Below are 14,470 nucleotides of genomic sequence, written 5' to 3'. Positions count from 1 at the left end.
CCGGTTCTGTATTCTCTTGCAAAAATATTTCTGAGAAAAGTCTATCAACACAGAAACGATACTTACATCATTCAGCTTCGCAAATAAATTATTTAGAATATTCTCGAAAATAACGTACATTGAAAAGGAATTTTTAAATAGCTTCTTTCTATTCAAAGTAAAACTATAATTGATTTTGAAAAATTGCATTTTATAAAAATACAAAAGCTTCATGTGCATTTAAATGAATTCGGAAAATTTATTTAAGTGTGACATATTTTTAGAGAGTTGTTTAAGGGTTCTGTTAGAATATTGAAAATACTTAAATTATTTGTACCTTATTTTCAGCTTTGATGGTGAATTTTGATATTTTTCGATATCTGCCTTGGTTTTCGATATATCGAAAGCTAACAAATTTTCAATTTTCGATATTTTGAAAATTACTCCAGATATCAAAATATTTGGTTTGTAATTATAATTTTCGTCTTATATTGTCAAGTTATAACATAATTCACCATCAAAACTGGAACTATTTTTTTTAAATTTGTGACTCCACTACAATGTTCCATAAGATACATCTATTCGTTGTGTGCGTAGTCATGGTAGGGACAATAAAATTCGATGCCAGCGCATCCCGTGAAAAATTTTAGCGATAAAGGAGGCTGTTATGACTAATTTGCAGTTCTTTACATTTTAATGTTATAGAAAATGTCAAATTAAAATTATTGAAAAACACTAATTAATTAAACTTAAGACTAAAATAAGAAATCAAATTGCACAAATATTATTTTTCAAATGTAAATTATCATAATTATTTTATTTAAATTTGTGAGACAATAATATTAAATTTTCAATGTAAGTCATAAATGCAATCCATACAATTATATATGCATCCATATAATTCTATAATTAAAGCAGTGTATCGGTACCATGGAAACGCCTCCAATAAAACTCACGCACGGTGCGAATACCAAATTTTAAGCGGATTCTAATTATAATTCATTTTTTGATAATGTTACAGGGATTAAAATTTTTTCTGGGATAAAATTCTATGTGTTAATCTATGTGATAAATTTCATCCAAAATCCTTTAGATTATTAAACCATAATGGATTTAAAATGATAGTATGTATCCTTTTTTTACCTAATGACCTAATTCTTAGGAGTTTAATTGCCAATTATCCTTAGTGTTCATATAGTAATAAAGAAAGCCACTTGCAAATTTTCACGGTCCTAGCCTCTGGAGTGTGGGCTGTTCGCTGATATCAGTCAGTCAGTCAGTTATTCTTTTAAAGATTTCTTCAAGTTTATTTTGATACGGTGTCCTAGTTAGGTACTATTATTGAAACGAAATGATGTTGAAAGCTTTCTTTCTATATTAAATAAAATGCATTGTTGATGGTTGGGTATATAATAATGTTTCAAACTATTATTTCTTTGTGAGCTTTTATTTCAGAAGAATGGATTGCTTTTTTTTCTTTTTCTAGGTATTTTTTTTAACTATGGTCTACTTAAAATGACCCTCTTTGAGTAATGCATCATGAAAATTACAATATTAGTTGAGATATTGGTTGTATCTCGAAAGTAGGATAGGTACTTGCGCCACTTATGAAAGCTTATCTTCGTTCTACATCGCACGAAAGTAGCATAAAGGTTAAATATTAAGGGAACAAAAGCGCCAGGGTAATTTTGGATAAAATGCTTGATTTATTTTTAATAGAAATTGAACTAAGTCTAGATCAATACTGAAAATTTGAAGGGGTGTTGCAAGATTATTTAAACATTGGTCTTAGGGAAAAACGGTAGATGGATGATATGTTTTCATAGATTTTTCTAAAACAGGTCGTAGGAAATTAAAAAAAAAAAACTATTTTAATTAAAGTTAAAACCTTAATAAATTATTGAAAACAAAAAAAAACTGTGCCTGACTACTTAAGGATGTGGGGACACAGCATGGTAGTGCGGACACAAATTAAAAATATGTATCCGCATTTTGATGGTGAATTATGTTATAACTTGACAATATAAGACAAAAAGTTGTTTTTTTTTTTTGGTATCCTAAAATCAGATCCTAAATGAACTATAAATAGGTCTAAAGACAAAAAGTAAGAAAACAATTGTTTGGAGTAATTTTCAAAATATCGAAAATTGAAAATTTTGTTTGATTATTTAGCTTTCGATATTTCGAAATCCAAGGCAAATATCGAAAATTTTTATTCTCATTTTTTGTCTACATTCATGAAGTTATAACAAAAATGATAATCAAAGTTGAAAATAAGATACAAATAATTTAAACTACAAGTCTAAACTTGCCTTTACGCTCGTACTACCTTAATGAAATTTTTGATAGCTATCTATGTGAAGCTGGAGTTTAGATTCAGGAAAATTTCAACTCTGTCAACGACAAATCGAGCCTTTGATCTAATAAGGGTGAAGTGGGTGAAGTACATGAGAAGTAGATACTTCCAGTCTGCCTAGTGCCTGTCCAATTAGCGTTTCGAACTCGCTCAAAGAAAAAACATTAACAGTTCGAGTCAAGCCACCCACCAAGATCTAGAGCGCAGCTTTTACAATTAATCATGTATGAGTGATTTGAGAAATAACTATTTTCTACTTTTTAGATTAATTATTACTATCTACTTTTTTTATTTACATTTTTATTTTAAAACTAAAAAATGTATGTATATCAAATATGGTGGAAGCGATGGGAAAACTTGGTCACGTTTACCATAAATATGTATTGTTATTTGCTTTACATATGTTATTGGTGTTCTTCTCAGCAAATCCTCTCCTTTGATACCCAGATAATGGGAGTGCATAAAAAAATAACTAGTCCGCCATCTTGTCCAACATGTTGGATTTAGAATGACGCCACTTAGCTAACCATGCACTGTCATCCCAATTAAATGTGATCCAAATTAAATGAGTCAAAATAATGATCAGTTCTGATTTTTCCCCAACCTACTGGAAATTGTTTCTCAACCTAAGTAATATAAGTTAAAATAAATGGACTTTATTTAAGTTTTTGCCATTATGCTTTGCAAAAAACTTTATTTTTGAGTATTTGAGAATATAGAAAACTTTAACGCTCGTTCAAACAACAGCCTGAGTGATAAGTCCTTTTGTAAATTCGTTAATAGTACACAAATAAATAAAAAAGTAGATGCAAAAATTGTAAATATTAAAACCACCCAGAAAAACTAGCTAAAACTTACCCTTTCGTAGAAACAGTTAGCGTAGAAGCTTTTGTTTGTTATTTACAAAACGAATGGAGCGCATTGTTGTTAGTTACAGAGTGGTCGCAGTTGTGGCTGGAAATTCTGAGGCCGTCACGCTGAATGGTCTCAAAGCTGATACACAATATCAAGTCACCGTGGCAGCGGTATTTAACGGTAAAAAATATCGTAGTCGTCCTATTGTCTTCCGCACACTGGGTAAGTACCCCTAAAAACTGCTTAGGATTTCTCTTCAGAATATTTATTATTTCTTCGTTTTTTTTTTCGATTACAGAGCCTCCACATACTTCCCCGCACCAAGATGTTGGGGCTGCTTCATTACCTGGAAGTGGTAACCCTTCTTCGGATGGTTCATCATCCGACCATCATAATAGTTTTGGTGGGACCTTTGCATTAGGTGGTCCACCACATTTATCACCACCAAATCCAAATAGTTTTACAGAACCCGAAGAGTTTACGAATGTAAGTACAGGCAAATTTATTGTCATTAATATCTGAAGTCAAGAGACGGTAGTAAATCTAGCTGCGTTTAAACAAGTCTGTCAATTTAAAAAACGAATTTTCCAAAATCGATTTTCACAAAAAAAGCTTCACGATGGTCGTTTTTGAGAAGTAACAACATTGTCTAAATAACATTATGCAAGTCGATGCAAGTCGATCTAGCCTTGTGTCAAGCCAGATAATAATTCAAACAGAACGATGGAGCTTACAATTCTGGCCAAAATAACTAGACTCATGTATTCTGGGCATAGTTTTTTTGGAGATAGCATAACAATTTTTGGATTTTTACAGGTACGTGGTGTAGAAATAGGTATCGTATTATTAGTATTATTGGTATGGGTAGCAGCGATAGTATTATTTTTTAATCGTTGGGGTAAAATACGTATGTTATTACCATATCAACCCGATTATAAGGAGCAATTAAAAGTGCCTGGAACGGGAGTTTGTGCGGCAGCTCAAGCAACGGCGAATCCAACCTGTAATGGAAATCATACACAATCACATGTGTGTCCACAAGTATGTTCGAGCAAAATAAATATATTTTTTATTTTTCCTTTTCAAACCTTTGAATTTTCATTTTTTTACCCTTAATTTAAATAAATAAGAAAAATGCATGCTAATCTTATACTATTCCAGTAACTCTATTTCTGTATTAATGGCATAAAATTTTATTTTGGAGTATAATGAGCGATGCTCCATTGCGAAAACAAAAGCTAGGTGCAAGATTCTTCCTTTTTTCTTTAAACGTTTTATTATTATCTTTATACTTAATTTACAGGGAGAATAACTTCTAATCGAGCAAATGTTTGGGCTTGTTCAACTCCTTACGGTTTATTCTCCTCAGATTATCTAATCTTTTTTACTAATCTCTTAACGATAACAAGAGTTCATTCTGAGATTTTCTTTTCTGTTACATGTTCGTGAGACATTTTAATAACACACTCCTTGAAAAATATTAGATTGTTTCAAAAGTTTTGTCCGTTTTTAAGTCTACTTTAAACTGTAAAATCTCAGTGGATACTTATTCAATTTAATCGAATGATCGTTTTTGTTTGGCCTTGATTTGCGAAGATTCTACCGGTGAGAGAGTGTTTGGAAAGATAGTAGTTGGTCTGTGATGCTTCGAGAGGTCTGAGAAGTATGGTGGCTGAAGTAGAACTTTAACCCTCAATTTGTTTAATTTTCAAACGATGATTTGTGAAACGTGCGGACGGGCGTTATCATGGAGCAAGATCGAACCTCTGCAATACGTTTTAAAGCATCAAAAGCCACATGGGAGCTGACGAACAGTTCTTCCATCATCACACGATTCGGGGCTCATCTTCGAGACTAAAATCTCTTAATGCATTCATTTACAATTCCTTTGCCAAATAACTGATTAATTTTTCGGGCTGTTTCGACAGCGCTTTGATTCAATTTGAAATTCGATTACGGTTGAACTTTATTAAGAGAGTAAACACCATTTTCTTGGGCATAATTGGTACACTTCAACCTCATTTAAATTCCTTTTATTCCAAACAAATTCAAACATTGCTCCACTTCCATACTTTGCAATTGTAGTTATTCTCCCCCAAAAAACTAGACAATATCTAAATAATTTGCTTCGTCTAAACAGTTGAAATACGTAAATTTGCTTCAATTTTCTAACATCAGATGCTTACTTACATTCAAAAACTTAAACATTTTACAAATTATGTCAAAATTAATTACAGATTTTGACATCAACTGACGTGATTACGACAGGAGAATGTCAAGAAAGTTACGAAAATATCATAATTTAAAAAACTATGGTATTTCAATAATAACTCAAATAAGCCCTTTAACAGTTTGAGAGTTGCCAGTCCAAGAACTTTGTAATTCTCCCATCTGAGAACATGTCTTAAAGCAGCTTTTTATGACCGTATTCAGACACAACTTTCCTCAAAGTTGATCTACGGGACATACTATTGCAAAAACAAAAAGAGTAAAATTGAAATACTTAATTAAAACTGCTTTGTTTAACCAAACTAACTTTAAACAAAGGAAGATAATTCCTTAGAAGCGTGATATTTTCCCATCGTAGAGAGGTGAAGTCCCCTTCAAACGGACTGCTTTAATAAATGTTCCGAGCAACTCTTAAACTAATCTCCCGGTAGAAAGTATTATTGAACCTTGGCATGGCATGCCTAATATCTAAGTAATTTCCACTTCAACTGTGTGTCTATGAAGGAATCTTTTTCGATCTATTAATGACCTAATAATACATTTCCGCCACTTTTATTTATAAACAACTTTTTTTCCCATGAAATACAAACTAATTAAATTAAATATTTTAAAACTTTTTTTTATAATAAGGGAAACATAAAGAAACTCATTAATGAATTATTTATCGGTCCGGGGACAGGCATAGAAATTGAGATACTGACAGTTATTTTAGAACGACTGTAAATTCAAGAGGCTATTGAGGACGATGTTCAAATGAGGAGATAAAATTTATTGTTGTAAAATGAAGAATATGAGAATTCAAAAATTAAAAAAAAAAATAAATTCGATTTCGAATAAATTCGAAGTAATCTTATTTTAAAAATATAATTTTTTTAAATGCAATAGTATTACATTTCGTTGAATATCCATATTTTGATTGCAACACAATCATCGTCAGTAACTAAGTTTATTTATAAAGGAGAGCCCATTTTAATATACAGAATGTTCGATTTACATCTAGGCATATAAGTATGAGGTATTATAGGTGGTTATATGAAATTGCAAAAGTGACTTGTATTGTGGCTTATCTGTTGTAGTTCATCTATTCAACTGAGAAAAACTCTCACTCTCCAAGCGTCTTACAACTATCTCAACGCATATCGAAACTTCAACACATGTATATAATATATTTCACTTAGATACATTGATTAACGCATGTATTCTGTCATACTCGTGATATTTATATGCCTAGATGTAAATCGAACATTCTGTATTATGGTTAATAGCTCGTTTTTTAGTAAACCAATAAAAAAATAACTTTAAAAAAAGTTGCAGAGTTTGATGGGAGGCATCAGGTTCTGACGACAGATTGGACCTAGTTCTCCGGGATGCTTTAATTGTCAATTTAGATTATAAAACGTAAGAGAAAGAATAATACTTTAAATTAGAAAGTTGATCCTCTTAAAGAAAATAAAATTTTTTATTCTAAATATTTTTTCGAAAATCATAAACTTTTGAAGAAATGCGGCTTAAAAATATCTCATTATCGCATTTAATCGAACGAAAATAATCTAGCTTTAAAAAAATTTTGTCAGAAAAGTCATCAAGGACAAGAATGGTCATTCGCGACAATTTAAAGCCCGATAAATTTTCAAGATCATTTGAAGATTAAGGTTAAATGCCCTTAAAACTAGAGATCCGGATCAAAGTCATGGACACAGGACAATGATCTCTATTGCCCTTGATAACTTTTGACTAAAGCATTTTTCCGTAGTCAGCGTGTTTTTTCGTCGATTAAATGCAATAATGATATACTTTTAAGTCTCATTTTCTTCGAAAACGTTTTTCAAAAAAATATTTTAAACAAAAATTGTTAGTTTTTTTATTAGAATCAACTTTCTTACCTTTTACGATTTTAATTGACTATTAAAGCAACCCGGAGAACCAAACCCAATCTGAAGTCATGATACCCCCCATCAAACTTTGCAACTTTTGTTTATTTTTTGATTGGTTAACTACAAAATGAGCTATTATTCATAATAGATTAAAATGTTCCACCCTGTATAACACATTACAAACATTCTTTACAGAGTTTGGTAATGTTTTATATATTTATTTTAGCTCTCTAAAAATATTTGTAATACATTATATGAATAAATTTAGCTATTGCCGATGGTTGTGTTATAATCTAAACATTGATATTTAGTGAAATGTAAGAGTGAATAAATTTTTTTTTTTAAATAAAATTATTTAATTTACAATTTTATTATTTTATTTCAATGACTCTTAAATCTGCACCCGTTCTAAAAAGACCGTCAAATACTAAGCCTTCCCTAGACCCAGTACTTTAAATCTCGAGTTTAAAAAAAAAAAGCATAAAATCAACGGAACTGTTGTCGAGTTAAATTACAATAAAAGTTCATTGTTTAGTTTATTGTTGTATATTACTTACATGTTTTACTTGTATTTTAATTTATACAAGTTTAGAAAGCTACACGTACAAAGTACAACCTAAAAGTATAAATGTGACTGCTGAACAGGATCCATTTATATGAAATTAAATATTATATTATTATATCAGAAACAAGGGAGTAAATTACATATCTTATATTATTAAATTTAATTAAATTCATATCAAAATATAATATTTATTTATGTGTACAGTGAGGTCCGAAGAACGAAATTGTTCATGTAACGAAGAAAACGACCACAAGTCAAATGGAACATACAATACAAGTTATTTATACATGCACTATACATGCTGTGTTTTTTAAGTTGATATATGCTTGAAACTCGATAAATAAATTTAACCGTGGAAAATATTTCAAACGAAAAAAGTTAGATTCAAAGGAACACATCTTATACCGGTATCGAATTCGATCTGAGTTTTCAGGTTCAATTAAAATCTCACTCTGATTCATAACTGATAAACATGAGATGAACGCTTTAAATTAGAAAGTTTTTCTTTATAAATACGCAAAAAAATTTTTTGTAATTCGTTTAGTAAGTAAAGACTGGTGCAAAAATCTAGTTTTTTTGCGTTTTTTCATTCAATTTGAACAAAAATGGCCTCTATAATAACAAACCACTTTTATTAGATTTACTGGAAAAAATTTTTCGAAAAGTGCCCTAATTTTCGTAGAAACAACCATATGAAATTTTGTTAACCAGTACGGTTTGTGGAAAAATGTTTCGAATAAAAAATGTTACATTGTTAATCAATACCAACTTTCTAATTAAATGTGTTAATCTATCGATTACCAGGTAAGGAGTAGAGTGAGTTTTACATTGAGTTTGAAAACGTAGGTCAAGTTTAATTTCTGCGTGAGATGTACGCCTTTAGACCCTTTTTTTTTGTTTGAAGTATTTTTATCGATAAAAGTTATTTTTCGAGTTTCAAGCATATGTCAACTTAAAATGCCACTCTGTATATGGCACTCCGCCATACTTAGATGGATTAGTATTCAACTCGAAATAGCCTCTATCGTACTTTTAAAATATGTCTCAAACAAAAATTAGTTTGTTTATAAGAATAAACAATATTGAGAGATTAACATATGTACATATGTACAAATATCATTTTTAAAATCTGTCACTTATTTGGAATTTATTATCGATGTCTTAAAAAATATCAAGAAACCGAAATTTTTATTTTGAAATATAATTAAGACTCAAAAGGTATAAAAAAACATTTCAGTTTCAAGTAATCATTGGGAAAATAGCATCAATCGGAATGGATCCAAAGCTAATCATTCAACGTTCAATTTCTTACCATTTATCATTCTGCAAGTTATTTTATCATTTCTCCGTGCGATGGCGTAACAAAAGCGATGTGTTTACGTCACTGGCGTTTGAATTTATAGTAGAAAACTTATTTTTAACTATAATATTTCATGAAAAATAAATTTTAAAAAAAAATGTTTTTAACTTATCTTAAGTAATTTTTAAGTTAACTTCCGAAAAATAAAATAATTAAAAAAACATGAAACTTCCCTATTTCTTGTGTTCAAGATATTGAGTTTCCGGAGAGATGAATGGAGGTTTTCAAAGACGTGAAAACGATCTTACAGCTGTAGTAAAACCAATTGGGACTCGCAAAGCCAACAACACCTGTAGCCAATCGCAGACTAGTTATATGGCTGTACACGACCGTATAATGTACAGAAAGTTCGATTTACATCTAGGCATATAAATATCACGAGTATGACAGTATACATGCGTTAAGCAATGCATCTAAGTGAGAGGTATTATATACATGTGTATAGTGAGTGGGAGTTTCTTAGTTGAATAAATGAACTACAACAGATAAGCCATGATACAAGTCACTTTTGCAATTTCACATAACACCTATAATACCTCGCATGTACTCTATCATAGTCGTGATATTTATATGCCTAGATGTAAATCGAACATTCTGTATACTGTCAAATAGCCTATGCGTTATGAATACTTTTTTCAGTTTACTGCCCATTTTCGTTCTTTGATCCTAAAGTCATATTATATAATATAAAACCAAACAAGGCATGTTATAATATTCAAATATAAATATTATTATTCATTCCTGTTCTTCCCTAATCCCCGTATTATATTATATCAACATAGTGTTGTAATATCAACGTCTTTGTTTTTCTCACAAAAAGATTTAATTCATTATAAATTTCTCATAATTTTTTTCAACTATTTGCGTGAAAGAATTAGGGATTATTACATAATGATTATTATGAAAATATTTTTCATCAAATAAACACTTATTTAAATTATTATAATAATTTGGGGATATTTTTTCGTGAATGAAAGGAAATGGTGATCTTGGATCTACGGCATTCGTTATATAATAGCATTAAGATGTGTAAAAAAGAAAGAAATGGAAACTTTGGTTGTAGAAAATCACTTAAATAATAATTTATCTTGTGATCTTTTTTCTTTAAAACTAATATTTGTAGAAATATTTACGGTAATAGGCATGTTGACTAAATTTTGTTATTACTTCAGGTGAAGAAATCTCACTGCACGGACAGAAAAGTGAAGTTGTTTTTTGAAAATCTTTATAAATACGCAAAATGTGAACGTTTAAAATTCCTAATTAAACAAACAGAAAGATATAGGTTAGTGACTTCATTGTCCGATATCACCGTAGATATTCACAAAAATATACATATAAAACTTTGTTTTGCTAAAAGGAGATGGGCAACAATCTTTGAATGCTTATAACTTCTTCGTTTTTTAATCAATTTTAATTACACTTTCAATTTTTTTCATGGTATCAAGTCTAGTTTTACATTTTTTTGCGTAATTGTTTAATAATTATTAATGTTATCAAGCGATAATAGTGTCACTTTCGAAACAAAAGTCGCCCAAAGGAAGCCATTCATGAAGTTTCAAGTGTATCACTATTTAACGACAAGGATTTCCGTCCGCATTATGCATAGGGTAGCGGGTTCGATTCCCGCCGTCACCACAAAATCAATTTAATTCATAGTTGTGATGGGCTGGTGTAGTGCATGGTATATGCATGAAGGAGGTGCAATCAGCCTCTGAAATTAAGGAGCTGATAAATAAAATTATCAGCGGAAAGATGGTAAAACACATATATGGTATCACAATGGGCTCTATAGCCTAAGTGTGTCCTTCGTGGACAGTCAAAATAACCTAACCGAACCTTGATTAGTAGAAGGTATCATTTGCTTTGCAATCCTTAGATTTTGTTCTGGTTTATCCAGAATTCTCAATCGACTCCCGGGAATTTATTTCTTGTTTTATTTCCATTTTTGGTTAATAATGTAACTTACATAGTCATCTCTTATATACTACTTTTGTTACGCTAACAACCAGTTATCCTCAGAAAGTAGACTTCAAAATGTAAGAGCAACTTCTTAGAAGACTAAAGCTTTTACATACATGTGCTCAATCGAATTTTAACTAACTCGTTTCTAAGTTAATTTAATAAAATATTGGAGCGGAAATAAATAAAAATATAAGTTAAACTCTTATGACCAGTTTTCAAAATGAACTATGGAACTATTAAGCCAATTTACTCTACATAAAAAGTTGAAAGAAGGAAATTAAACTGTTTTTTTTAAACAAAACTGTTAATGACTAAATTCACTAAACAATTAAAAATTAGCGGAGGTGTTTCTCAAATAAAAAAGATTAAATAATTCCACCCACAAACATATCAACTTGGTTCATCTTGATAACAGATAATTTCCAAATGATAAATTTATGATAAAATTTATTTTCTGTACAAAATATTTAAAAAAAAATAACTATGTCAGCTTTTGAATTGTTAAAAACACAAAAATAAGTTTATATAAATAAAAAAGTTATTTAATTTTCAATTAAAAACACATTATGCAATTATTATTTATGCATTAAAATTTTTTTTAATGGAAAATACTAGAAAAATCAATACTTTATACATCATGTATGAGAAAGTAAATCGAAAGGAAATGTATGTTTTTATAACATGTCTACCTACTAGCTACTTACCGCCGCCCGTTGTCATATTTTTTTATTTACCAGTTCAGTATTTAGTCAGTATTTTGTATGTCTATTATAATGGGGCAGGTTCTTTGTGATAACTTTAACGATGTTCCAGTATGGTATTTGCAGTTTCTATGTTAAAGCAATGGTACAATTTTTTTTTCGACAGAATTTAACGAAAAATTAAATTTAAGAATTTAATAATGCTTACTATTAATTCCCAAAGTTTCAGAAATTTTGACCGTTTAAAATGGGAAATAATTATGCCAACGTCCCAATTTCGATCAATTTACGTCAAAATTAATATCTCGAAAGTGAAAACAAATTTCTTAATTTTTTGTTTAGAATTTTATTGTATAAACATTTTTTTCTACTTTTTCTTCAATATATAATAATATCATAAAAAATAGTTGGAGAGACCGGACATTTTACATGCTTTAAATGGGACATGACCCTCAAAATCGCGAACTTTGTCTTTAAATATCTCGCGATCTAAACGGTCAAAAATTATGAAATTTTAGGAATTCATAAATAAAGCTATTATAAACCCGAGAAAAAAAATTCGGCCAAATCTGTCGAAAAGTGATTTCATGCTGGTACTACCTTAAGAGTACGAGAGCTGGCAATCGTTTTGAGAGTTCATTTTAACACAAATGACAGATATTTATTTCCTAATTGCCTTTAAGACGGTTCTATACACATTTTTCAATGGCGTGAAATCATTATTTGATTGGCGTGAAACTGTATAATTTTTTTAAGACTCCTCTTAAATATTCATTGGTGGAAAAAAATATTTATAAAGGAAAGCGGTTTTCCAGATAAGAATGGTTAAACTTACAATTGAATTTCAAGCACTGCGATTATATTTACTCTATCGATTCGATGCGATTTGGATATGTTATAGGTTCTCATATTCTATCTACCCTGTTTACTATATTTTTAAAAGTTTTATAAACTTTTTTTTCTACCAATTAATGTTTAAGAGGAGTCTTACAAAAATTATAAAGTTTCACGCCAATCAAGTAATGATTTAACTCGATTGAAAAATGTGTATACAACCGTCTTAAGTAGAAATGAAGTAATTCTTTCATCTGAGAGAGATTGAGTTAGTTATAACGCTGATTAAACGTTAAGAAAAATATTTTCTTCCTGGCAAATTAATGTTTTCAATAATTTATTAAAGTTTTAACTTTAATATCAATTTTTTTTAAATTTCCACCGTCTAGTTTTGTAGAAATTTTTGAAAACATATCATCCATCTTCCACCTACTTTCGAAGTGATTTATTCATCTAAATAATCGGTAACCCTCCCCCCCTTGAAACTTTCAAAATAGATTTAAACTTAGTCCAACTTCATATTAAAAAAATCAAGCTTTTTATTTAAAATTGCTGTAGTGCTCGTACATCCTTAAACTTTGCACTCTTATCGAATTATTTTGCGATCGACTGTTGAACTGTTCGGAATTATCTGGTCGATCACGATCGACCGTTTGCTCAGTCATGTCCCATACTATGTGGTGCCGTCGTATTGGGACTTAAAATGTTTTCTTATCTAGTAGTGGTCAGATTCAATTCCTGAGAATATACACTTCATAACATCATAATTTGTGTCAGGGAGATTCTGTAGCTAGTGTCATATTTTGTATAGTTTTCTCTATTCTTTAATCTTTCCAGAAAAACTCCTTTTTCACACGAGACTTTAAACTTAGTCTACATATCTCTTCGATGTTAATTCTTATGGTTTATGTTTAGAAATCAAAAATATTGTAGTTTTTTTTTCTTCGGTTGCACTCAGCAGCGTGATCTACAAAAATTACATGGAGTTTCTACTAAGTTCGAATTTTATTTTCGAGTTAAAATTTTTAGTTGAAAACGAAAAAGACTTATTTGAAGATTAAAAAAAAAAAACTAGACACTTTACTTCTTAAAAATATGTATATTGTGAAATTCTAATTGGATAATTAGAAATATTGAATTATTTAACTATTTAGCCCTTAACTCGCATCGTTAAATCTCGAAACATTGCATAATGAATACTTTAATACTTTGTTGTCTAAAATATACATCACGATGCCAGCTAAGGGTTCAAAACTGCAAGACTTTCTGTTACAATCTTAAAAATAAGTTATGCTTTCTGATCTAATAGAAACTACTTTCTACTATTTTTTCTAGATAAATATGTAAAATAAGCTCTTGGAATTGGAATGCATACTATAAAAAAATAGTTAGACAGTATTTTTTTAGAAGCTAGAAATTTTCTAGAATAGATTTATTTTTTATTTTGAAATTGTAGAGAGTGCTTGTGTTTTGTTTTCTTTATTTTAATTTTGATTTTTTTTTTATGTTTTCTTTTGTTTTGGAAACGAGAAAAAAAAATTAATCGAAAAATTTTCTCTAAATATGTTAAGGGTGGGTGCTGTATGTTGGACCAGTGTTTCAAATATCCGCGTCGTACACGCGAATCCCGAGAATGCGGTTGTCAATTTGCATTGTTACATCGGGCCGATCATATCACCTAGCAGCCGCCGAGCCCAAGTCTAACTACTACACGGTCCGTCCAGACCGCCGCCCCACTGCATCCACCCCATC

General features: G+C 30.0%; 1 protein-coding gene across 1 annotated transcript in view; it reads left to right on the top strand.

Annotated features, from left to right (window-relative positions):
* Positions 1-14,470, top strand: part of LOC123296241 — a 57,802-nt gene that overhangs the window by 29,625 nt on the left and 13,707 nt on the right. Inside the window, exons 3-5 of the mRNA XM_044877703.1 lie at positions 3,267-3,412; positions 3,489-3,676; positions 4,007-4,231. Coding sequence (XP_044733638.1) covers positions 3,267-3,412; positions 3,489-3,676; positions 4,007-4,231 — 559 coding nt within the window. The remainder of the gene's footprint in view (positions 1-3,266; positions 3,413-3,488; positions 3,677-4,006; positions 4,232-14,470) is intronic.

Source organism: Chrysoperla carnea, chromosome 3, assembly GCF_905475395.1.
Source record: "Chrysoperla carnea chromosome 3, inChrCarn1.1, whole genome shotgun sequence".
In the NCBI taxonomy this organism is placed as follows: Eukaryota; Metazoa; Arthropoda; class Insecta; order Neuroptera; family Chrysopidae; genus Chrysoperla; species Chrysoperla carnea.
The sequence above is the reverse complement of the archived record's forward strand: the minus strand, read 5'-3'. Positions and strand labels throughout refer to the sequence as shown.